This window comes from Macaca thibetana, unplaced genomic scaffold (genome assembly GCF_024542745.1).
Source record: "Macaca thibetana thibetana isolate TM-01 unplaced genomic scaffold, ASM2454274v1 unplaced_scaffolds82, whole genome shotgun sequence".
In the NCBI taxonomy this organism is placed as follows: Eukaryota; Metazoa; Chordata; class Mammalia; order Primates; family Cercopithecidae; genus Macaca; species Macaca thibetana.
The window spans coordinates 1-26694 of NW_026088871.1; the positions used below are offsets into that span (position 1 = coordinate 1).

Here is a 26694-nt window from a genome sequence, read left to right on the forward strand (position 1 = left end):
CACTCCTGCATCTGGGAAGCCAGGCTGCCAGGGGACGGGGCAGCTGGTTGGACTCACCCTGTCCTCTTCCCGCTGCTGTGTACACACAGCAGAGAGAGCCCGCTCCAATTCTTGAATACGCTGTAAGGAGGATTGCAGGCGGCCGGCCAGATCCTTGGACTCTTCTGTAATGACAGAGGTTGAGATGGGGCCCAAAGGACTCCCCCTAAAGACCTGTCAAAGTGCCAGGTTGAAGGATGATGGGGTGCCCACGTTCTCACCTTCGAAGTGTCTGGCGGCACGTTTAGTATGGTAAAGGGTGGTCTTCAAGTCTGCCTTTTCCAATGTGAGGATGTTGATTGTCTGGAATTGAACGTTTGGGAGAAAAGCCAAGCAAGTGTTGAAAGAGATGGAAAGAAACATTCTCCGGAGGACAGGAGAAAACTCCCCACCCTCCACTCACCTCTAACTGCTCCGTCTGTGCTTTGTGTATGTCATTGTTTGCTTTCTTTTCCTATAGGAAGAGGAAGACAGAGCTCTTACCCGGGGGAGGCAGAGATGGCACAGCAAGAGACATGCCCCCAGCATGCCACCAATGCCCCAGGACAGGCACACCCATGGGACCAGGTTTTCAGGGACCCTGTGGGTATGGGGTGGAATCTGAGGGGTGAGCCTTCTTCCCCAGGCTGGGAGTGGGTGAGACGAGACTGGCGCCTCTACATCTGAGTGCCCCCCAAACCCAGCAGTCATGTTGTGTGCAAACAAAGAAATCGCGTTACTTCTTCCAGCTGATGTTCCACTTGTTCCTTCTGTTGTTTCTGTGGGGAGAGTCAAATTCAGGTGACTGAGGGGGGGGCCCCTCAACTCTATTCCCCAGACCAGGAAGCGGTAGGCAGGGGCCAGGAATGGATTTTAAAGGCAAAGTTCTCAGACCCAGTGGCAACATGAACTGGTCAACTCTCCTCAAGCTCCCAAAGACAGAGGATTTGGGTCTTTGTTGTTTTTTGCCCACAGCCACAGAACTCAAAGTCTGAATCTGGATTCTCTCAAAAGGACAGTAACATAAACCTCTAGAGTCGGAGTCTGAGAAAGGCCCACCGTTCTGCCAGTTTGTGATTTAGAAAGATGCGTTCATTCAATGAACGTTTACTGAGCACATACGGACCAGGCACGGGTCTTCACAGCACAGATACAGGACAGAAAAGGACAGACGGGAGCCGTTGGCCCTGAGGTTTCCATTCTAGGGGCTTTTTTTTTTTTTTTTTTTTTTTTTTTGAGATGGAGTCTCGCTCTGTCGCCCAGGCTGGAGTGCAGTGGCGCTATCTCTGCTCACTGCAAGGTCCGCCTCCTTGGTTTACGCCATTCTCCTGCCTCAGCCTCCCCAGTAGCTGGGACTACAGATGCCCGCCACCTCGCCCGGCTAGTTTTTTGTATTTTTTAGTAGAGACGGGGTTTCACCGTGTTAGCCAGGATGGTCTCGATCTCCTGACCTCGTGATCCACCCGTCTCGGCCTCCCAAAGTGCTGGGATTACAGGCTTGAGCCACCGCACCTGGCCCATTCTAGGGGCCATTAACTCTCGGACTCTCAGAGCTAACAGAGACCTTTGATACTCTACCTCCTCTGGAAACACAAGCCCAAGGAGGAGAGCTGGCTAGTCCAGACTCAAAGAACAAATTAGGGACTGAGTCAGGGCAGACATACGGAGCCCCTAACAACCCTCACTTCTCTGAGAGGCGAGAACCCCAGGGTGTGTGTGGCAAGGACTGGAGCAGAGGTGTCTGAAGACGAGAGTCAGCAAACAGGACAGTGACAGAAGAGCCATGCTGCATGCTCCTTGCTCTGGGGTCCCCCCAGGTGAAGCCCAGGCACTCCAGCTGCCCATTAACCCTTGGCACCAGGGGCCCTAGCCCCTTTCTTCAGGGCCCCAAGGGGAAACTGGAGTCCAGGATTGGCAGCATGGAATCAGGAGACCCCACTGGACTCTTACCAATGATTCTATGTTTTCATTGAGTTGATTGATTGTTGCGGAGCTTGAGTCCAGGGCTACTTCCAGTTCTTGGTACCGGCTCTGAGGCGCACAGCAGAGAGGAGGAGTTGGAGGAGGGTTGCGGGGAGAGGTAGAGAGAACAATCATTAGGGCTGGGGTGTGTGTGGGCTGTCTCAGCTGGTAGAGGGGCACCCAGCTCCCACTGTGAGAGGAGGTTGGAGGGCTGGCATGAAAGGTCACTGCATTTCGGCCCAGGGCCTCTTACCTCTAGATCCTTCAGGGTAGCAGATGATGCAGGGTAATAAAAATGAGAAATGAAAAAAAAAATGCTTTCATGGGAAACAGTTATGGATATAAAGTATAAAAACAGTAAGGGACTGGCACAGTGGCTCAGGCATGTAATCCCAGAAATTTGGGAGGCTGAGGCGGGTGGATCACGTGAGGTCAGGAGTTTGAGACCAGCCTGGCCAACATGGTGAAACCCTGTCTCTACTAAAAATACAAAGATTAGCCGGGCACCCTGGCAGGTGCCTGTAATCCCAGCTACTCAGGAGGCTAAGGCAAGAGAATCGCTTGAACCCAGGAGGCAGAGGTTGTAGTGAGCCGAGATCGCACCACTGCACTCCAGTCTGGGTGACAGAGACACTCTGTCTCAAAAAAAAAAAAAAAAAAAAAAAAAAAAAAAAAAAAAGCCCCAAATCCCACATGCCTGCTCTGGACATTATTCCCAAATTACTTTTAAACTTTAAGATATGTCTCACCATTTCCAAGATTATAAAAGATGTGGGGAAGGAAAAAACCCAATCAATCAAGCAGGTGAAGAAGAAGACATAAACAGGCTGAAGGTTAATGGCAGCAACATAAAAATAAGCCAGAGGCAAAGTATCCCCCAAACCAGAGAAGCCTCAGGGGCATGCACAGCTGCAGACAAAAAGCCAGAGAGGGGTCCTGGCACTGCCTCGCCTTCCACTTTTTCAATGGGGTAGCACTACCCCATTGGAGTGGTTAAGGTTGGACGCCAGCACCTTCAGAATGTCCTGAATCTACAGGAGGTGACAAGGGAAAAAACAAGGCAGGGGGAGAAAGACAGAAGTGGTTTAGAGAGAAGCAAGAAAGTCAGGGTAGGAGGAAGACGTGGGTTCAGGAAAACGAAATGCTGAGGAAGAGCAGAGGAGATTAAAACCATGGCCTATGCCGTTCTTCCAAATGGCCACCTGCGGCCTTGCCGGGGCAGGAACAAATAGATGGAAATGTTCCCTGAGCGATGCAGTCACAGGGTAGAGTCACCTGACCAATGCAGCTCTTAATATGCTCACTGGACCCCTCTCCTCAGGCCCAGGATGTGGGCGATGAATCTGGTAATGCTCCAGACCTCCACCTCCATTAATAAAACCAGACTTCTGAGTAAGGGTTCACTTGAACTAAGGGGGCTCCAGCTAAAAAACAAGTTTCAAAGACACTGATCTTGTCCAGTATCATCTTACAGAGGAGGAAACTGAGGCCCAGGAGAAGAAGTGATTTTTCTGTGGTCACCCAGCAAGCTGGTGGCAAGTTAGATCTTCTCTTACTCCTAGTGCCTGGGGCTTTCCTCACCACACGCTGGAGCCCCCTTCGGTGACTCCTAAAGGGACAGCCTGATGGCAAGTGACTGTACTCATTGGCCCAGGTTCCCCTTGAGACTGGGGATGAGGAAAATCAAACAGCAATGACCATTTCCTGGGTATCCTGGGTGTTTACAGCAGGCCATGTACTAGGGATTAACATAAAAACAACAACAATATGAAATCTCATTTAAACTTCACAAATGGAAGTCAAACCACACTACCCCTATTTTACAGATGTGAAAAGAGAGGCCCAAGGAGCTCAAGCAACTGACACAAATCAGATCCCTAGCAGATGGAGAGGCAGGATTCAAACCGAGAATTCTTAACAAGTACCCAGCAATCTCAACAATTACCCTCTACTGCCCCTTGGGCCCCCTGTCCCCAGGAGACTGGCCAGCCAAGACTCACATCCCCAGGTGAGTGGCAACCACCAGAAGTGGTTGTCTCAGGGCTACTGCCAGTAGTTTTCTTTTTCGTCTTCGCTCCTGCCGGAACACCAGGGCTGCTCCTCTGCTGATATTCTTTTAGCTGTGGGAAAGAAGAGCAGTAATACTCATAACTACCAGCCCCTACAGCCACATCCTCCTTTACAGTTTTTGCAAAATACTCTTATACACCATCTGATTTAATGCCACCAAGAACTGTACATGATGTTGCCACAATCACTTAGTGACCGAGAGGGATTGATATTATGGCTAAAAATGAAAGGCAGAGGGGGCAATAATGGAACTTAAACTCAGTCTTCTGACTCCAAGCTCTGGGATTTTACCATGAATCAGCAGCTGCCAGGGACCAAAACCAGAGGCAGTGGTAGAAAAGTCAGCATTAAGTAGGCAGGAACTGTACGCTGTGTGGTTTAGAGTCATACATCCTCACACGTCTGTAAGTGTGAAGAAGTGCACCAGGACCTCTCAAACTTTTATATCAATGTGTCCTCATGGCAGAAGGCAGCTTTTTTGGTAAATCTGGGAATTTATCAGAAAGAGGACAACCAAGTCTCATTTCAGAGAGAAGTCTGGTATACTCTTAGAAACCTGTGTGACTGTCATCCCTAAGTACATTAATGTTTTTCCTCTCTCAAGAGAATCAAGGGAAACTGATGCTTTAGAAAGATCTCCCACATTTATCCTGTGGCACTCAAAGTGCCCCAGGTTGAGATGATAGGAGGAAGATTCAAGGTGTCAAGTTCAGTTTCCGAAGATCTATTCCACAGAGGATGAGCAAATCTCACTTCAGAGACCAGTGATTGAAGCTCTGTCTGGTCCCAGAACCGTGGAGAATTAGAATGTGAGGTGGAGAACTCAGAAAAAAATGTTAAATTCTCTTTGGAGAGTAGAAGGCTGGGAGAAAACCAAACCAAACTCGTTCTCCCATTGCCACCCAGAGATACTGTCAACATTTTGAGCTCACGGGTGAAGTGTAAGGCTTTTCACACTGCCAATGTCTATGTGAAGGGAGTGAGGCAGCCTGAAACCTCTTGCCCCTAGGTCCCATAGTCCCCATTCCCCTTCCAGCTGGAAATTTGTGCTGTGACCCAAGGAACCAGAAATGGGGTGAGAATGCTTAGGGGACTGGGTCATAAGATCAATGGCTGGTCTTGCAGCAGTAATGACAGTTCGTAGGGGGACTGTGACATCACTACATTCCACTCCTCCTGGGGGTGGGGGAAACCACATCAGTGCGATGGCTGAGTCACCGATCCACGATGGTGGAGGGGGACATAGAGCTGGGATTCAGGTCCTTGGAGACACCAGTCCAAAGAGCCCAGGGAGGTCGGGCTTGGGTCAGCAGGAGGGGAGAGTCGAATCTGCAGCAGGGAACCCCAGGAATCACCAGTTCAAAGTCACCCAGGGATGAATGGCAATGGGGGGGCCTGGGGCTGGGAGACTCAGGTCCTTGGAGAGGTGAGCCCCGAGAACCCAGGGAGGTCGGGCTTGGGGTGGCAGGATGTGAGGGCTGAGTATGGAGTGGGGAGCCCCAGGAGTCACCCACCCAAAGTCACCCTGGAGTGATTGGTGAGGGCAGGGGCTGGGCTTCTTGCTGAAGGAGTGGGACTGACTGCCAGGACTTTGGTGGGGGGAGCCCAGAGGTGCCAGGGTTGGGGGCCCCAGCCCGGTGTGCCTCAGGAGTGGTATAGACTCTGGCAGTGGTCTTGCCATTGGAGGGGATCTCTGGCTGGATTGGGGGGCCACGACCTGGTGCTTTTTACCTTTTTCTTGGCTGCTGCCAATTTGCGCTCTCGAGTTTCTTCTAACATCGCGGGGTGGGGAGGGAGGCAGGGTTGGGGCCACATCAGGGAACACCTCCAGTCACCTACCAGTCAGCTGTGTGACTGAGCCAGAGGAGGCGTAACCAGGGCGCCAATAGAACACAGAAAAGGGGTGTGGCCTTAATGCTCCAAGCCCATTGGTCAGTGAGAAAGATGAAAGGGAAAGGAGGCGTGGCCAGGCAGCAGTGTGTCCAGAGGAACCTGTGGCATCACAAAGGAAGCTGCCCAGGCAACTGCTGTCCCCGCCCACTTGGGGTGAGGGGCGGGGCCTGCTTACTCCGGGAGAGGGGAGGGGCCGGCTTTTGCTTTAAAACTTTAAAAATAAACTTTAAAATATATATGTGTTTATACTTTATATATATGTGTGTCAGTGTGTGTGTGTGTCTACATGTTCCTCCAGAGCTATCTTCATAATCCAGCTTCTATGTACGGTCTATGATTTGGGCCTACATTTTTCATCTTCAGATGGAGTACAAGAATTACCAGTATTACCTCAATTGAGACACAAATCCTATAAAAATGGAAAATCCATAGCATGTTTGATGATTAATGAAGCAGACTATATTATCCAACATTCCAATAAGGTAAAATAATCACAAGGATTTCTCTTGGAAAAACATTTCTCTTATTCTCCTACATTATTAAGACTTTTTAAAAACAAGAAACATGTCTAATATCTTTAAAATCACAAAGCTTTTGGGCCGGGTGCGGTGGCTCCCCTTAGGTCAGGAGTTCAAGACCAGCCTGGCCAACATGATGAAACCCCGTCTCTGCTAAAAATACAAAAACTATCCAGGTGTGGTGGTGGGTACCTGTAATCCCAGTTATTCAGGAGGCTGAGGCGGGAGAATAACTTGAACCCAGGAGGCAGAAGTTGCAGTGAGCCAAGATCACATCACTGCACTCCAGCTTGGGCGACAGAGCGAGATTCCATCTCAAAAAATAAAATAAAATAAAATAAAGAAAAACACAAAACTTTCCATTTAATAAGCACTCAAACCTCTTTACTGGTTTAAAGCAATTACAAGGCCTATTTTTCTAGAATCATCTGGCCTCTCTAAGCCTTGCAAATGAAACTGAATTTCTCACTTGATACTTGGCTATCACTTGCAATCATGAAAATCAAGAATTGTGTTATGTCACTGAGTATTGCTTGTTACCTGAATTAGACACTAGACTGGGATCAAGAGTTGAATCTTTCATGATTTACTCCATAACCTGTGAGATTCTTATCCCACACCAAACTAAGCTTTTTTCTAGAGTTCCACAATTTACCGTTAGTAGACAAGAGGGTTCTCAGCAATGTAGTCTCTGGACTAGCAGCACCAGCAGAACCTGAGAACTTTTTATAAATGCAAATTCTTAGGCCCCACCCTGGACCTGGTGAATCAGAAACTCTGGAGTAAGGTTCAGAAATCTGTGCTGCAGTAACCCCTCCAGGTGTTCAAGAACCTCTGGCATACAACAGGTAGAAAAATGTGTTTCCTTCTGTAGGCCCAAAGCCAAGGACACCATATGTTCTTGATATAAAACAATGACATGCAATTAAAAGTCATAAATCTCCTTCCTCCTCCCACCCTTCATCCAACGTGTTCTATTTTTATGAGTTAAATAAGAAAACAAGTGGCAATCAGAGATTCAGTCTAAAAAGTATATTTACAAGTGTCAGTTCTCATCCAGCCTGATCTCATACAACACCATTTACACCCTCTTACCTCTCAAGTTTTAAAAACATATCTTCACAAGGTAAGTCGCAGGCACACTAGCAGTTCTATCATAAAACACCAAGTAGATGGGAATGTCCAAACTTACTAAAGAAAAGTGGAATCATTGGCTATATTTTCAAATTGCATTCAACAGGAAATGTAAGTTTTGAATTCTTTTCACTTTCATACTTCCAAGTCAATAGAATTAAACCAGAAGACTCCATTCTTTCAAAGCCTCTACCCAGGCAAAGTTTTACTGTATTATTTCTTGCTTTCAATGGATATAAAGCAGAGTCCTGGTAGGCACATTCAGTATGCCTGCAAAGATGCAGAACTAAACAGTTCTATCTGTTCAATATCAAAACAAAAGTCCTGTAAACCCGGATGGTGAATGTAATACTTCAGCGCTAGCACCAAAGCCTCAAATATGAAAAGATACCAACAAACAAAATGAGCTCTTGGCCGGGAGCAGAAGTTCACGCCTATAATCCCAGCACTTTGGCAAGTCAAGGTGGGACGATTACTTGAAGTCAGGTGTTCAAGACCAGCCTGGGCAGCATAGCGAATTCACATCTCTCTAAAAATTTTAAAAAATTAGCTGGGCATGGTGGCACACACCTGTAGTCCTAGCTACTTGGGAGGCTGAGGTAGGAAAATTGCTTCAGCTCAGGAGTATGAGGCTGCAGTAGCTATGATCATGCCACTGCACTCCAGCCTGGGTGACAGGGCAAGACCTAGATAATTACAGTCTGTCCTGCTCCTATGAACATTAAAATCACTAAGTTAAATTGCTTTCAATCAGCAGGATAAAAATTAAGTGAAATGTGACTTTGGAGGTTGGCCAGAAAATAGGCAATGGAGAAACAGGCACTTCCCACGAGAATTACAATCACCAATAAACATATAAAAAGGATTCAAGGCAGGTCCGGTGGCTCACACCTGTAATCCCAGCACTTTAGGAGGCCGAGGCAGGTGGATCACCTGAGGTCAGGAGTTTGAGACCGGCCTGACCAACATGGTGAAACTCCGTCTCTACTAAAAAATACAAAAATTAGCCAGGCATGGAGGTGGACACCTGTAATTTCACCTACTCAGGAGGCTGAGGCAGGAGAATTGCTTGAACCCAGGAGGCGGAGGTTGCAGTGAGCCGAGATTGCACTGTTGCACACCAGCCTGGGTGATGGAGCAAAAAAATAACACTCAAAAGCTCTAGAAACCAAAGAAATGTAATGAAAACAATGAGATTTTCTGCTTAAATACCAGCAAAGAGGGCAAATGGAAGGGGGAAACCGGAGCTCTGCCCCTGTTGGTGGGAATATAAACTGAACCAATTTTTCTGCAGAATAATTTGAAAATTTCTATTAAATATCCTCAAATTGTTTTATGCTATTGTCCTCCAGAAATTCTGCTTCTATGAATTCAGTCCAAAAATGCTTGCTTGAGTCCATTAAAAAAAAATATATAAGAACATTTACTTCAGGGGTGGGAATGATTAGCTTAATACACATCAAGCTTTTAAAAATGATGATGCCAAGGATATGTTTACTGCCATAGAAATATGCCCAAAACACAGTGACAAAAGACTATATATTATGATTCTACGTTTTAAAATATTTATATGCATACAAAAGTATAAAAAGCAGCAAACCAGAATGTTTTGAGTGGCAAAATTAAAGACTTCTTCATATTTTGTCTTCCGAATTATTACAAGAAAAATGTGATTTTCTGTATAACAAGGGAGAAGCATTATTTTCATTTATTTATATTTAAGTTTCTTTTCTTTTCCTTATTTTTTCTCATGGATGTATCACCTGTCGTCTAGAGAGCTTGAGTCGCTGTCTCTTGAGGTAAATCAGCCCACTTCTGTCTCTATCCGTTTGCCTTTTTTGGACATTTCAAATCAATGGAATTATACAATATGTGGTCTCGTGTCTGGCTTTTTTACTTAGCTAGTATTTTTGAGGTAGGTCCATGACATATAACAGGTCCCACAGCACCTTCTGGGCCCAGATTATGCTATCTCAGAAGTCTGGGAGGCAGGGACCCACCTGGCCATAGCCTTCTTGCTCTGCTCTAGGCACTCCTAGCCCCAAAGCCCCCAGCCCGCTGGACACCTCCACCCCGGCTATGCCATGGCTCTCTTCATTCTAGGCCTCCTGCTCGTCACATTCACCCTTGTCCTGGTGAGTATCTGGCTGGGTCCGGGCTCCTTTCTGAGGGGCAGGCTGAGCCTTTGACACCTTGAGGCTTTGAGCCAAGCTGAGGGGTGAGCAGGCCCCTTTACACCCCTGATTCCCCAACCCAAGCCCAGCACCTCCTCACCCTCCAGCTGGGGTTGCAGGTTTGGGGCCAGGGGCTGGGCCTGATCCCGGTGTCCCTGCCCTTCTTGTCAAGGTGCTAAAGTGGAGGGCCTCCCTCAGTGTGTTCAGCCTCGGAGCGTAGACACGCACAGTGTGGTACAGAGGACCCTCCAGACAGGTAAGTGGAGGGCTGTTCTCCCTGAGGCCAGCCCAGGTGTTTGTTCTGGGTGGGGTCCACCCCCACCGCCCACCAAGGCCTTCTGCAAACACTCCCTGGGGGCTGTTACTGGCAGCACCTGGGTGGTGCAGTCAGTGTGCCAGAAAAGCTCCCCACTACTGTGGGCAGTGGCCCAAGCAGTCAAGCAGACTCCCCCAAACAGGCCCCACCTACCCCTAAACTGTTCCCAGCTGCCTCCCACCAACCCTAGAAATGATGCTGGGGGCCGACAGAGACTGAACTTAGGTGCACAGGGGGCCAGGAGACCTGGGACAGAGAACAGGTGGTGTGGGGAGGGAATCTTCCTTCCCCCACTTCCCACTGCCTGAGGGCCAGACAGTGGCACCTCCAGGTCCTGGAAGGACATGTATGGACCCAACTCAGTTTCCCCTTTGTCTCATAGCCTTTCTTCTCCCTTCCCTGGGGCCAGGTGGATGTGGGAGGAGACGCAGCACCATCCTGGGTGCACTCAGACTCATTCCTCACTCCTGGCCTTCACTCCCTTTCCTCTACACACAGGCGACCCCTCACGCTGCTGATCCCTCTGCTGAAACCCAAACTCCAAGCCTCTCCTCTCCCCACCTTCACCTTGTCCCACGGTTTCCACAGACAGTGCCTCAACGCTGAGGAATGAATCCAGAGTTCCAACACCACTGACTTTCCCAGGAACTCAGAACCAGAGAGGGCCAGGGTCCATCTCGAGGACTCACAGCCAGGGGCTTCTTTCCTCCTACACCCCCAAGGACCGGACTTGCAGGTCTGGGACAGAGGTGGGGTGGGGAAAAGCAATGCCTTGTCAACCCACGCAGAGAGCCCCGCTCCCATCCCCAAGGTGCATAAATTCGAGGAACACCCCTGCTCCCACGTCCATGCTCACTCAGGGCCCTGCTCCAAGTGGTTGGCACTCACACCAGCCTCCCGCCCTCCATGCCACAGGTATGGGTCTCATTTACAGAGGAAATGGTGGCCAAGACCCCCCTCAGCACACACAGCTAGACCACGCAGAGGACTTAGGCACAGCTGGGGCTGCCCCTCCTGCCACCGAAGCGTGGTCCTGCTGCCAGGTCACAGGAAGGTGATGGAAGCCCTCCTCAAAGAGGGCTGGGAAAGGGACACCCTTACGCCTGCCTCATCCAGCCTAGTAGGGCTGGAGAGACTGTCAGTCCTAAGAGAAACGCTGGCCCTTTGGGGGTATGGAAAAGTCAGGAAGCAATCCAAAGTTGGTATTTAAAATATTGATTTCTAGATATTTAGACCGTCATCTGGTGTGAGGAGCTGGGAGGGTCCCAGGGTAGAGCCCAAAAGAGGAGGAAGACTGAAAAGGGGTCAGAGTGGGAATGGGGGCTGCTGAGAGCAAGGCCCACCCCCCTCCCTGACTCCCTGAACCCAGCCACAGAGCCAGTCATCCTCAGGCCAGAGGGTGTGAGCAACGGGGGCCCTGGCTGCTCTACAGTGGATCAGAGCCACTGGGTGTGGGGCAGTCAGGGCAAGGTAAGGCAGGCTTCCAGGGCAGAGACTGAGGCCGACTTCTGCAGACCCACTGTAATGGGGAACACAGAGATAGGCAAGGGTCTTAGTCTAGAAAGCCCCAGCAGCTCCTGCGCCCATCAGGACACCACTGAGGCCTGGTGGTGGTGGAACCCAGGAATGGTCTTTGAACCCATGACCTGGAAGGGGGAGCCAAGGATAGTCCCAGCCCAAAGGCTCCCCTACCTGCAAGGAGTGGGCAGGCCCAGTGAGGGGACCCCAGGAGCCCAGACCATGAGCTTACCTGGCCAAAGACAGCGGCCAGCTCCAAGACATCAAAGAGGGTGGGCAGAAAGATCATCACATCGGGGTTGACTGCGGCTGGCACCAGGTTCCTTTGCACTTCTGGAACACACAGGCCTCTCCTTCCTATCCCTGAAGCACCCCTGCCCCTACCCCAGCACCCCGAAGGCCAGCCTAAAATAGGCATTCATCCTGGGTCAGTCCCACTCTCCAAGCAACTGCAATTTCTGACTAGAGAGCCAGGGCAGGGCAGGGTGTAGGAGGGGTCCCTGGAAGATGCCCCCCACAATGCCCTGTGCCTAAAACGCCCCCCGTTGGGCCTTCTCAGGGAGGGAGGGTTATGGCAGCCTTGTTCTCTCCAGCCACCTCCATGACCACAGGAGCCCTTACAGGCGTCTCAGGAAACAACTGGCTCACTGGAGCCAGGACCAGCATGGACACAGTCCTGGGGCTGAGGCTGACCGAGTGGGCTCTGGGAGACCGTCACTCTCTCTTCAAGCTTTGGTCTCCTGGCCCTCTACGAGCCAGGCTGCTTCAGGCTTTGCATGAGGCCTTGCACAGAGACAGAGTTCAAACACAGTTGGTGAACACAGCGGGCTTTAGGGAGGTGGCACATACCTGGGGTTGGGGGATGAGTAGTAGGGAAGGGAGGCCCTGGGGCTAGCATGGCCTGTCTGGAGGTGGTGCAATGGGACCTGAACCACGTGAGGAGAGAGGGTCCACCTGGAAGAGTGGATCAGCCAGATGGCCACCAAGCTGGATGGGAGAGGGGTTCAGCCTCCGATGCACCTGCAGCAAGGTGAGACAGGCACAGGTGGGCACCCTGCTTCCAACCAGCCTCAGGTTGGCAGGAAGCAGATCTCCTGCCTGACCTTCCTCTCCTGCCTCCCCCATGCAGAGAAGGGGCAGCCGCCCATCAGGCCATTGCCCAGATTGAAGCCGCTGAAGCTAGGTCACAACAGGTAAGCGTGATCCCTGACTATCCCAGGCCCGGCCCAAGGCAGTCCTGTCTCTGGTGAGGACCTGGTAGACAGGAGATGTGATGTCCCCACGTGGCTCTATAAACCTCTAATTGAGGATAATCAAGGAAACGGGCAACACCATCACGCTCAGCCAAGAACACGAGAAGGACCAGGGGCAGGCAAAAGTCAGTTTGGGCCCAGGCCTGGCCCCTGGAAGGATGGTGGACGAGGGGCCAGCCACAGTGAAGGGGAATGGATGGCCACGGGCTGGGTGGTCAGGGCTGTCAGCTCCTGCAGCCCCTGTGGAACATCTGCCCAGGCCTGGCTCTGCACTCAGCCTTCTGCCTGGAGCCACAGGTGCCTGGACACCAGCCTCCAGTAGGGATGAGGTAGGAAAGGCACTTGTGGCCACATGTGGGCGCCTAAGCATGGGACAGAGGGGTATCATGCCCCAAAGAGACCACAGAGGCCAAGAACTTAAGCAGATGTGACACCATCAATAAACCCCCTTGTCCTGGGTCATATCAATTAAGTCAGAGCCTACTCTGACCCTGAAGCTGTGGCTCAGTCTGGTTGAGACTCACAAAGAGATGTTAGTGCTGGGCAGGGGGCCTGGCCCAGCCTGTGATGTCCAGCAAAGCTGTGGGCTGGACAAGAATCTCTGAAGATTAGTCCAGGACAAGGACGGCTGTGTCTACGCAAGGAGTGGGGGCAATGCCCAGGGGGCAGGAGGCCTGAAGACCTTTAACTAGGTAGGGTGCCAGGTCAGGACGTGCAGAAGAAAAGGTGACATGGCAGCATCCTGCCCGAGACCAGACTATAAACCTAGGGGCCGCCTGGTCTAGCCTAAACCATGCTGCCGCCCAGATACTATCCTTCAAATGTGAGGCAGGGCTGGGAGAGTCCCCAGACCTCTCATCCCTCCCTCCCCAGCTGGTTCCCATCCCTCACCAGAAGGAAATGGAACTCTTCTATGGGGCACAGCCTGCCAGGTTCTCTATCACCTGGTGGAAGGGACAACAGGGAGGGGGAGCTGCAGCTGGGTGAGAAAGACCGCAGGTCCCACTCTGTCCCTACCAGACAGGTGACCTCAGGCAAGCTGCTTTCTTTGCCTAGGGCCAAGGATAGTCACAGGGGAAGGTCCACATTAAGACGGCTCCACCCTGGAGCCCAGAGCTACCCAGAGAGAAAACCCCCATCCTCCCGATTCTGCTCCCAGCTCATGCTGCTGGGATATCATCCTCCCCATCAGAGAGGCTGTGGGAGGCAGAGGCTGACCCTTGCTCCAGGCACCTCAGTGGGTTTCAGTCCGCCTTCATCATGATCAGGGAGTGGGTCCCTGGGATCACAAATGTGAGGGGCACCTTCTTGGGCTCCAGGTGCTCCAAGATAGACCCCGCAGGGCTCCAGAGCTAGAAGAGTGTTGGGGAGGCCAGGCACGGTGGCTCACACCTGTAATCTCAATATTTTGAAGGGCTGAGGTGGGCGGATCACGAGGTCAGATTGAGACCATCCTGGTTAACACGGTGAAACCCCAGCTCTACTAAAACTGCAAAAAATTACCTGGGCGTGGTGGCATGCACCTGTAGTCCCAGCTACTCAGGAGGCTGAGGCAGGAGAATCACTTGAACCTGGGAGGTGGAGGTTGAACAGGGCCAGGACCTGAGCTCTGCCTAGCCATGGTGACTCTGAGCCAGGTAACCCTACGTTAGTCTCAGTATGTAACTTTGTCTCATGGGGAATGTCAGCATTACTTCTGGAGCCAAAAGTAGGTAAGCCAGGGTAACCAGAGTTCCCAGTAGGGACCAAGATCAAAGATGCAGGGGTCGGGCCTGTACCAGACAGTCAGGCTGGATGAGGGGCTCTGGGAAGCTGGGGCAGCCGAGGGCCTACCCTTCAGGTTACAGGCATCTGGGTCCTGGTCTAGACCCTCATATGCCATCCAGAGACCCAACCCTAGGGACATTTCCTCCCAGGCTGGTAGCAGAGTTGATCCTTGTACTCATGCCACCAAAAGCTCTGAAATGAGCGGGCCTGTGGGTGGGGGGAAAGACTCTTCAGGAAAAGGTTCTCAGGGCCAGGGAAGGTTTGAGCTGGGCCTTAGGGCAGCCAGAGAGGTAGGTGACAGACCCCCTCACAAAGCCTGCCAGAGAATGCAGGAGGGTCACAGGTATAGTGGTGGGAATGCTCTGGAAGACAATAGGCAGTCTCCTACTCACCGATGGGGCCGACTGAGGTCAGGTCCACACACCAGGAGAAGCTGGTATCCACACTCTGGTGCACTTTGTTTCTTGTTTTAGAGACAGGGTCTTGCTCTGTTGCTCAGGCTGTAGTGCGGTGGCACAATCATAGCTCACTGCAGCCTTGACCTCCTGGATTCATGCGATCTTCCCACCTCAGCCTCCTGAGTAGCTGGGACTACAGGTGCATGCCACCATGCCTAATTTTATTGTTTGTAGAGGCAGGGTCTGGCTATGTTGCCCAGGCTGGTCTCAAGCGATCTTTCTACCTCAGTCTCCCAAAACACTGGGATTACAGGGACAAGACAGCACTCCTGGCCATGCTGGTGCAATTTGGCTGCCATGGTACACAGGAGGTATGAGCTGGGGGGCAGAATCTGATCCTGGACCTCTACCCAGGCCTGCACCCAGACTGACCCCTGGGCTGCAGGGAGCAGGTGTAAAGAGAATGCAGTGAGCAGAGCCGGCTAGCCAGTGATGGAGACCCAGGCTGGGACTACGAGAGACAGGGTTCCAAACCTCGGCCTAGTGGCCCTGCCCAACCTCTTGGGGCCAAGATGACTTCCCAGGAAGCCAAGCATGGAGGACAGCATGCACCTGAACTGAGGACAGAAGACTCTGATGAGAGGGAGGGGGAGGCCTCTGACATAGTTTGGATACTTGTCCCATCCACCTCTCATGTTGAAATGTGATCCCCAATGCTGGAGGTGGGGCCTACAGTGTGAGGTGTTTGGGTCATGGTGGGGGATCCCTCATGAATGGATTAGTGCCCTCCCCATGGTAATGAGTGGATTTTCTTTCTTTTTTTTTTTTTTTTTTTTTTTTTTTTTTTTTTTGAGACAGTCTTGCTCACAGCCCAGGCTGGAGTGCAGTTGCGCGATCTTGGCTCACTACAACCTCCACCTCCCGGGTTCACGTGACTCAGTGAGTGAGTTTTCTGTTAGCTCACAGGAGAGCTGGCTGTTTAAAAGAGCCTGATGCCTCCCGTCTCTTGCTTCTTCTCTCACCATGCAACACGTCTGCTCCCTCTTTGCCTCCCGCCAGGAGTAAAAGCTTCCTGAGGCTTCACCAGAAGCCTAGCAGATGCTTGTACAGCCTGCAGAACTGTGAGGCAAAGAAACCTCTTTTATAAGTTAACCAGTCTCAGCGCCGGGAGCAGTGGCTCATGCCTGTAATCACAGCACTTTGGGAGGCTGAGGTGGGTGAATCACTTGAGGTCAGCAGTTTGAGACTAGCCTGGCCAACCTGGTGAAACCCTGTCTCTACTAAAAATACAAAATTAGCCACGCGTGGTGGTGCATGCCTGTAATTCCAGCTACTTGGGAGGCTCAGGCATGAAAATTGCTTGAACCTGGGAGGCAGAGGTTGCAGTGAGCCGAGATCACGCCATTACACTCTAGTCTGGGCCACAAGAGCGAAACTCAACCATCTTAAAACCCTATCTCTACTAAAGACACAAAAAATCAGTCAGACACGGTGGTGTATGGCTGTATTTGCAGCTACTCGGGAGGCTGAGGCAGGAGAATAGCCTGAATCCAGGAGGCAGAGGTTGCAGCGACCTGAGATCGTGTCACTGTACTCCAGCCTGGGCGACAGAGCTACACTTCATCTCAAAAATAAATGAATAACCCAGTCTCGGGTAATTCTCTAGAGCAACGCAAAACAGACTAATACAGCCTCCATGCTTGGTGTCTACTGGACCTGACACTCAGGGAAGGACTGGTCTTGACTCTGCCATTAACAGGCAGACTATGACAGAGTTGTTCCCCTGCTCTGCCTCAGTTTGTCCTCTCAGCTGAGCAGAGCAGGGATAATTGCTTCTCATGTGGGCCACAGGACAAAACAAAGTCCTGAGTCCCACAGGAAGGTAGGTGGGCTATGTCCAAGGAAAGACAGACCTGGGGCAGTATTTTATGTCCCCGGGGTGCCAGAGGTACATGGAGAAGATGCCTCCTTTGTGGGCAAGGGAGAAGGGAAGATAAGCAGAGAGGCGCCAGACACCTGCCTCACCCCCACCTTCCCCACCCCACACCAGGCCCATTCCCACTTAGCCCCCAACTCAGGCTGCACCGTTCTCCTTAAGGTCAGCATGACTTCCCGGCCAAGCTGACGGAAGCTGACAGCTTGGATTCATTAGGGACAGCACGTAGTGTAGGTGATGTGCAGGACGGAAGTGGGAGAAGACACGGGAACCGTGGTGTCAGGTCTGGGCCTGCCCTGGCTGTGGGCAGACCATGCTGCTCCACCTTGCCAGATGTGGCCTCTAATTCTAAGGTCTCTGAGTTCCAGGCCAGGACTGGAGCCATACTCCCCTTGGGGACAGGGGACACCGTCCACATAGACGTCACTTGTGCTTTGGGCAAAGCCAGCTGGACAAGTGAATGGGAGGGGCCCTGCTGGAGGGTAAAACTGGGCCTGGACTACTCAGACCTGCCTCTGTGACAGGACGGTCCCGTCCTTCCAGTCAGACTCCTGAGCTGGAAGCCCACCCAGCCAGGGAATGGGGAAGGGGTGGCCTGCAGTCTCCCTTGAGTCTATAGCCCTTACCACCAAAGGAAGCTCCATAAAAAAAGATGCAGAAACACCAAGTGCTCCTCCCAGCTGCTGGCTGCTTCCTGGCGTGGCCTCCAGGACCCTGGATGAGTCAAGATGGGGCTGCCAGCAGCTGGGTGCAGGGGGAAAGCTGGGTCCCCAGGGTAGATGCCTAGCAGGAACATGCAGGTGTGGCGAGTGATGGGCCCTCAGGGCCGAGCCCCTTCTGCCCAGGGGGCCTTGGTCACACACCTGCTGCTGAGCTCAGCCCAAGGAGTCAGGGCCTGGTGCCAAGTACCCTCTCTGCTTGCAAAGACAGTCCTGGGATCATTACCCCTCTGCCCAGGGCTCAAGTATCCAGGCTGTGAAAGGGCCAGCAGTCAGAAAGAAGGAGGCCATGGGTGTGGGTCTCTGAGCCGTCAGGGGCCTTGGTGGACAAAACCCCTATGAGGCAGATGACAGGTAAGGGAGACTGAGCTGTACCCCCCCCACCGTGAGATCTGTGGTAACAGGTTCCAGAAGGGGCCCTGGAGGAGACCAGCATGACAGGAACCGCTACAGATGCCTTTGAGCTCCTACTCTGCAGGGCTGGGCCAGCCGGAGGTTTAGGGCCCACATCAGGGAGGTGGGCCGGGTGCCACAAAGAATGAGGCTTTGTTTGGTAGAGCTGTGACCCTCTTCATCATCTCCTGACCCCCCCACTGACCCTTGTCCTCAGACCTCTGTAGAACTTTGACTAAGTGGTGGTAGAGGAAGTCCAGCACGTCCAGGGTGGCCCTGGGTGACCCAGGGCTCAGATCACAGTTGTGGGGTTAGGGCAGGAGGCTGGAAGAGATGACCTACCCTAGTCCCCAAACGCTGCCCAGGCCCCTGAAATCTGTGATGAACCTCCCACCAGACCACACCCACTGACCACCAGAATGGGTGCCACCTTCTTCAGGGCAGCACCAGCCCAGGCCCTCATGTGGGACTGTACGCGCCAGGGTCTGCACACCCTGGGTGAGGCAGAGGGCCTCTTGGTAGACACAGTCATCCCAGACCTCGGTCAGTACCTCCTTCCCTCTGTAGGCCCCCTTCCTCTGTCCATCTGCTTCCTCCTTTGGGCTTGCTGCCTTCCCTCCTCGTGGAGCTCTCCAAGGTGCTCCTAGCCCCAGCTCTTTGTTTCCGCAGCACCTTCTGGGTGCAGATTCTGCCTTCTGAGAAGTCTGAGGCAGGGCCTTGCCTGGTCATAGCCTTCTTGCTCTGCTCTAGGCTCTCCTAGCCCCAAAGCCTCCAGCCCGCTGGATGCCTTCATCTCCAGCTATGCCATGGCTCTCCACATCCTGGGCCTCCTGCTCCTCACAGTCGCCCTTGTGCTGGTGAGTGTCTGGCTGGGCCCAGGCTCCTTCCTGAGGGGCAGGCTGAGCCTTTGATGCCTTGAGCCTTTAAGCCAAGCTGGGGGTGAGCAGGCCCCTTTACATTCCTGATTCCCCCACCCAAGCCCAGCATCTCCTCATCCTCCAGCTGGGGCCGTGGGGTTTGGACCAGAGGGGTGGGCCTGATCCCAGTGTCCCCACCCTTCTTGTCAAGGTGCTAAACTGGAGGGTGTGTCTTGAGTGCTGACTTTCCCAGGAACTCAGAGCCACAGAGGGCCAGGCACCAGCCCAAAGTCACACAGCCAGGCGCTTCTTCCCTCCTAGACCCCCAAGGACTGACTTGCAGGGCTGGGACAGAGGTGGGGTGGGGAAAAGCAATGCCTTGTCAACCCACGCAGGGAGCCCCACTCCCATCCCCAAGGTGCATAAAGTCGAGGAACACCCCTGCTCCCACGTCCATGCTCATTCAGGGCCCTGCTCCAAGTGCATGGAACTCACACTGGCCTCCCACCCTCCATGCCACATATATCGGTCTCATTTACAAAGGGGGAAATGGTGGCCAAAAGCCTCCCCCAGCACACACAGCTAGACCACACAGAGGTCTTAGGTGCAGCTGAGGGGTCCACAGTCTCTGCTGCCCCTTCGGCCACTCGTGCTGCAAGAGACCACACTTTGGAGAGGGAGGAACGAGAGTGAGCTAGGTGCTCACACATGGGACATGGGGGGCTAGGAAAGGGTCAGCTAGGAGGAAAGGGCAAGGTCTGATCCTGTACGTACATACCACAGAGTCCGTGGATTCAGGAGACCCAGGGCCAGGTCCCAGCTCTGCAGCTGCTCAGTATGTGACTGTGGTTAAGTCGTCTCCCTGGACTCTCCATGCACTTTGCATGCTGCGTGAAACTTCTAGAATGAGCCTGGACCCTGGCTGGCCTCATACTCGCTGCGTAGGTTGCAGACCCCAAGTGCTTCTACAAGGTGCTTTGTTTCTTCTCATAACAGTGGCACAGGCTGGCCACGTGCTCTGGGGGTAGAATGGAGTAGCTCTGGAGGTAGCAGTTGGGAGCTGGCCTTGGGTTCCTGGTCGACAGGGCAGGGTACACCATAGGGTCACAGGGCCTGGCCCCCTCTCTAGCAGCCGTTGGCCCACAGGCTGCCCAGCTGCCCACCCACAACCCGTACCTTTGGGCAGCCCCAGCTGCTGCACTTCACTGGACAAGCATCCGCCATCCACACTGTGCTTGGCCACACTGGAGAGGACGAAACTCAGCACTGCCACTGTGGCCTTCACATCGCCTGACTCCGAAGGACCCGTGGGTGGGACAGGGGGTGTCACTGTGGGCCCAGCCACCTCCCTGTTGCCCTCTTAACTTCAGCTCAAAGCTCCCATGCACCCTGGAGACACAGGCACTGCTACTGCTACACCAGGAGCTGGCAGAGAACAGGAAGGTGGGACTGTCAATGTCTTTCTTTCCCTCATGCTTCTCCACTAGGGAAGGTAAGTTAAGGATGCTGCTGGGAGCGGTTGGGGCCTCTGTACCAGGCACCAGGCCGAGGTCCCAGGGTTGCCTGGGGCCTGTGGACTCAGCAGAGTACTCACCAAACTTGGCATCAGCCGTGAGCTTCAGGATCTTTTCTTTTCACACTGTAGAGAAAGGAGACCTTTAGGGGGTGTCAGGCCCCTGTTCACCAGCCACTCATCCACAGCCTGGATCCTGTGATAAGGAACAGACAGGCTGGAAAGAAGTATGGGAGGTGCCCAGAGAGGTTGAGAGGCTGATTCACCCATCTCCCTGGGCCTAGTGCAGAGTTTCAGGGCACTGGGGGTCATAAGGTCATGGGACAATGGAGTGCTGGGTCTTGTACTCATATCAATCCCCCATTACAGCAGCTCCTTTAGTTCCTGGCTGCAGAGCAGCCACAACTTCACAGAGGACTGCAAGGGAAGTCCTTACATCAGCCAGGCTGGTGACCCTCACGCCTCCTTCCTGGGGACTGGCTCAGAGCAGGCCAGCCACTGATCAAGGTCACAAAGCATGGTAGCACAGGCTGAGAGCACTGAGGCCCTAACCCCAGAGAAACCTCACCATCATCTAAACCCACAATCCCCAGCCCAGCGCCCCTCCTCCACCCAGAGTAGACCCTGTGCACTCAACCATCTTGGCCAGCGTGCTGATCTCAGCCAGGACCCAGTCGCGATGGTCCAGATCACCACAGAACCGGAACCTCTGCAAGGGAGGGAGGCAGGTAATCAGGCTGGAGGGAGGGCTGAGGTGTGGCCAGGATCCGTGTGTCTCCCACACTGCTGCCCAGCAGGGACCCCTGGTCCCCGTCATAGATGGATACCCTCTGGCCTCTTGTTCTCCCCTATCACCAGGCTGTTGAGTGAACTCTCTCCTGACCCACCCTGCCACCAAACCCTGCTCTGAGGTCTACTCCAGGCATTCGTCTGCTCAGCAAACATCAATTGAGTGCCTTCTCTGTGCTAGTTCCCACTCTAAGTGCTGGGGGTACAGCAGGGGACAAAACAAAAGTCCTGGGCCTCACAGAGATAAGTGACCTCTCACCTCTTCCCCATACTCACACAACTCCAGCCACTCTGGCTTCCTTGCTGCTGCCCAAAGACGCCAGCCTTGCTCCTGCCTCCACGCCTGCTGCACTCTGTGTGGCTTGCTATCCTTTATTTCATTCCACTCTCTGCTCAAGTGACACCTCATCAGACCAGTCCCCACCCCCCACACTTTTTGTTTTTAAAGACAGAGTCTCCCTCTGTTGCACAGGCTGGAGTGCAATGGTGCAATCTTGACTCACTTCAACCTCCGCCTCCCAGGTTCAAGCAATTCTCCTGCCTCAGTCTCCCAAGTAGCTGGGACTACAGGCATGTGCCATCATTCCTGGCTTTTTTTATTTTTAGTAGAGACAGGGTTTCACCACGTTGGCCATGCTGATCTTGAACTCCTGACCTCAGGTCATCTGCACACCTCAGCCTCCCAAAGTGCTGGGATTACGGGCGTGAGCCATTGCACCCTGGAAGGCCGGCCCTTCTTGATCATACTTCCTAAAATAGCCCCTCACACAAGAAAATTTTGGGGGCCAGTGGAATGCTCATTATCTTGATTGTGGTGATTCAAGAGCCAGGAAGATTTGGTCTTTACTTGTGCAGCTTCATCTTTCTCTAACCTCCAGATGATACTCTCCCAGCTATGGGAAATGCATTCATTCCTGGGGAGCCATGCTCTCTCTCACCTGAATTCTCTGCACATGCTGTTCCCTGTCTGAAGACACATGCCTCCCACCCTTGCCTCCCAACCCCCGGTACACAAACCGTACTTCAGCCAGCCAGCTTCTCCATCCGTCTTTAAGGTTGATGGCATCCTCAGGAAACCCCCTTAGCACTACACGCAAGGCGCAATTAGGTCTCTGCCCCTGGAGCCTTAACTATGACTGCCAATTCAGGCCTCCGATTTCCCCTTCCCTAGGCAGCTCAAGTCCTCCCAGTGCCTAGCACACTACATGGTATAGACTTGGCGCTTACAACGTAAGGATGGATGGATTTGATGAATGGATAGGTAAGTCTCAACCCCAAAACTATTACTTTCTGGGTCTGGAAAAAGCGGAGGGTCTTCCTAACAGTGTGGAAGAGGGAGCCTGATGGTAAGCACGTTCTTGTACAAGCCCCACAGCAGGGCTGGGGAAGAGGGTGTCCTTGGGAGGTCCTCTTGGGGCTGGGGAAGCCCTGAAAGAACTCCCAGCTCCAGACAAGCCCCATTTCCTGCCCCGGGAGGCAGGGGCCCTTCCTTCCGCCAGGGAAGCACGGGGACTCTAAGCCCGCCGGCCTGCTCTGTCTTACTTGCCACCCACCCCCGCCTCCGCCTCGGGGGCCGGGTGACAGTGGACTTTTCTCTACCAGACCCACAGCCCTCACGCCGGCACACACTGTGTTTGCGGAGAGGCCAGTGCAGACAACCTCCCCACCGTTTGCCGAGCCACTGGCCCCCTCTCATTCCCGCTCCAGCATCCCCCGCCTCGCTTCACTCGGGTGCCTCAACCTCGCGCTGGGGAGCCAGGGCCCGGGAATTTCTTTTTCCCGTTGGGCAGGGTCAGCTGAGTCCAGGATCAGGTGACTGGGACTAACGGCCTCTGGGAGGGCGGGGCCTGCTCGAGTGAGGCTGGGAGCGACCGCAGCCCACGGGAAGTGCCGGGAAGGATATGCTGGCGTCCCCTCCTCCGTCTCCCAGAATCCGTCCCTGGAGAAAAACCAGCGCCAACCGCCCGTTTAACTGACAGTGGAAGTTACTTCATTTGTTTAAGCGGGTAGGATCCCGGGAGCCAGGGAGATTCAGGTCATTGCCATGTTTTCCACTGTTAAGCGAATAGCATTATACACAGCTGCGGACTGTGGCAAAAGACGTTTTTCAAACTATTGAACTATACTACACATGCAGAAAATTGTACCTATTAGAAATATACAGCTTAATAAGCTTTCATCAACTGTGGACCTCACATAACCAGCACCCAGATAAGGAAATAAACCAGATAACTTCTTTAAGTGCGTGGGGATTTCATTTCATTTTGATGAATCATCTAGGTGCCTAGCAAAAAGGGCTGTCATAATTAACATGCTCAGGAAAACTCCCTACAGCTGTAACATCGATAGAGGCTTATCTTAATTCTTGCCAATCTGATGGGGAAAAAAAAATCGGTTGCTTAGATTGCAGTGGTAGTCTGCTTACTGGTAGCTTTGAGCTAATGGGTAGTTTAGAACAACTAAGTTTCCGACATTGATTTGAAGAGGCAAAAACAAAAAGACAAATCAACAACAAAAATACATTAGAGAATAGACTAATAACCAAAGAAGAGCTTGAATACAGTCGTCCCTTAGTAACCTCAGGATATTGGTTCCAGGACCCCAGAGATACCAAAATTCACAGACGCTCAAATCGCTGATAATAATATAGCATAGTATTGCATATAACCTATGCACATCCTTCCCTATACTTTAAATCATCTCTAGATTACTATAACCTAATACAACGTAAATGCTTTGTAAATACCTGTTACAAAGTATTTGTAAATTTTTGTTTTTCATTGTTTTACTTTTTCCAAATACTTTTGATGCACAGTTGGTTAAATCCAAGGATCCAGAACCCGAGGATACAGAGGGCTGACCGTAGTTTGAGCTCTCTCCTCAATTCCATGCCCTTCCCATGCACCAGGTGCAGCTGGTTTGATTGTTGCAGGCTTTCAAGTTTTCAAAAGACAGAGCTCATGACAAGTAAACTGCTCTATAGAATAGAAAGAGATGGAAAGTGTCCCAATTCATGGTAAAATTGAGCTCATTTCTGAAGAGTTCTTTTACAAATCATAAGCGCTAGCCTGTTGAAAACAAAAGTATGTTAAGTTACTAGACTATCCTTCATCATATCAAAGAAAAATTTTAAGAACATAAGACTTGTAATCATAGCACTTTAGGAGGCCAAAGCCAGTGGCTCACTTGAGCCCAGCATTTCTGGACCAGCTTGGGCAACATAGGGAGACCCCAGTCTCTACAAAAAATTAGCCACTTGTGGCCGGGTGCGGTGGCTCACGCCTGTAATCCCAGCACTTTGGGAGGCCGAGGCGGGCGGATCACGAAGTCAGGAGATTGAGATCATCCTGGCTAACACAGTGAAACCCCGTCTCCACTAAAAATACAAAAAATTAGCCAGGCATGTGAACCTGGGAGGTGGAGCTTGCAGTGAGCCGAGATAACGAGATAACGCCACTGCAGTCCGGCCTGGGCAAAAGAGTGAGACTCCATCTCGAAAAGAAAAAAAAAAGAAATTAGCCACTTGTGCTGGTGCACACATGTCATCCCAGCTACCTAAGAAGCTGAGGTCAGAGGATCTCTTGAGCCTGGGAGGTGGAAGCTGCAGTGAGCCATGATGGCACCACTATACTCCATCCAGCCTGAGCAACAGAAGGGGAGAATCTCAAAAAAAAAAAAAAAAAAAAAAAAAAAAAAAATGCTGGGTGCAGTGGCTCAAGCCAGTAATCCCAGCACTTTGTGAGGCCAAGGCAGGCAGATCACCTGAGGTCAGGTGTTGGAGACCAGCATGGCCAACATGGCAAAACCTGTCTCCACTAAAAAAAAAAAAAAAAAAAAAAAAAATGTAGCAAGGCGTGGTGCTGGGTACCTGTAATCCCAGCTACTTGGGAGGCTGAGGCACAAGAATCGCTGGAACCTGGGAGGTGGAGGTTGCAGTGAGCCGAGATTCCACCACTGCATTCCAGCCTGGGCGAGAGAGTGAGACTTTGTCTCAAAAAAAAAAAAAAAGACGTAAGAATGGCTCAACTTTTGTTCCATGCTATCAGTAGCTTAAAGAAGAGAAAAATGGATAGATTTGGAAAACCATTTTTTATTTAAAAAGAAAATTAGGAAGATGTATTTGAAGTGTATTTGAAAAACAAAACAGCAAATTTAACATCACACAGACAAAATATTTAAATTCAGAAATGATGTTAAAAGGTGGGTGGCATGCTGGGCCCCACACCAGAGTTTCTAACTCAATAGGTCTGAGGTGGGGCCTGAGCCTTGCATGTCTGTGTTCCCAGATGATGCTGATGCTTCCAACTTGAGACTATGCTTTCAAAACCACTAATGTACGGAAATATACCAGAGAATATATTATGAATATACTTGAGAATATGTATATATGTTAACTTACAGATTTCTGTCCAGTAGAAAAGATAACTCCCAAAGAGGACAGTTTTATTCCCATACGACTTTTTTTTTTTTTTTTTTTTTTTTTGAGTCAGAATTTTGCTCTGTCACCTAGGCTGGAGTGCAGTGGCATGATCTTGGCTCACTGTAGCCTCTGCCTCCCGGGTTCAAGCAATTCTACTGCCTCAGCCTCTTGAGTAGCTGGGACTACAGGCGCCCACCACCTTGCCTGGATAATTTTTGTATTTTTAGTAGAGACAGGGTTTCACCATATTGGCCAGGCTGATCTTGAACTCCTGACCTCAGGTGATCCACCTGCCTCGGCCTCCCAAAGTTCTGGGATTACAGGTGTGAGCCACCACGCCCAGCCTCCCTTTAGGATATTAACAAGTTTTGTCTCTATCTCAGAACGTATTTTGGAATGCCCTTCCTGGAGCACTACAGACACTGTCTCTCAAAACACTCCTTGAACTAGCTTCACCGTGTTGCTGACTGCCTTGTAAATTAAAGAAAATATCTTATACATATTCCTTCATTATTTGTATGAAAGTCAAGCCTTTCACATTGTGAAAATTATACTTCAGGCTGGGTGCAGTGGCTCATGCATGTAATCCCAGCACTTTGGAAGGCTGAAGTGGTGGGATCACTTGAGGCCAGGAGTTTGACACCAGCCTGGCCAACATGTTGAACCCCATGTGTACTTAAAAAAAAAAAAAAAAAAAAAAAAAAAAAAAAAAAATTAAAATTAACTGGGTGTAGTTCCAGCTACTTAGGAGGCTGAGGCCCAAGAATTCCTTGAACCCAGGAGGTGGAGGTTGCCATGAGCTGAGATCATGCCACTGCACTCCAGCCAGAGCCAGAGCAAGACTCTGTCTCAAACAACAACAAAAAAAGAACAAAGAAAATTATGCTTTGATACAGTATGCTAAAATAAAGGGTATGATATGGTTTAGATCCATTCCCATCCAAATCTCACCTTGAGATGCAATAATCCCCACGTGTCAAGGGCAGGACCAGGTAGAGATAACTGATTCATGGGAGCAGTTTCTCCCATGCTGTTCTCGCGATAGG

At 51.6% G+C, this 26694-nt stretch overlaps 1 protein-coding gene across 1 annotated transcript; it reads right to left on the minus strand.

The window, feature by feature from the left end:
* Positions 1-9: 9 nt before the first annotated feature.
* On the minus strand, positions 10-26329 carry LOC126947300 (golgin subfamily A member 6C-like; the record flags this gene model as incomplete). The annotated part of the gene is made up of 11 exons (XM_050777994.1): positions 20521-26329; positions 13748-19944; positions 12453-12623; positions 11836-11936; positions 10647-10823; positions 3981-4100; positions 1969-2049; positions 759-797; positions 443-493; positions 261-342; positions 10-164 (listed from the first exon to the last, which is right to left on the minus strand). Coding segments are annotated over exons 3-11 (855 nt in total), but the record flags the coding sequence as incomplete, so codon positions are not given.
* Positions 26330-26694: the final 365 nt, after the last annotated feature.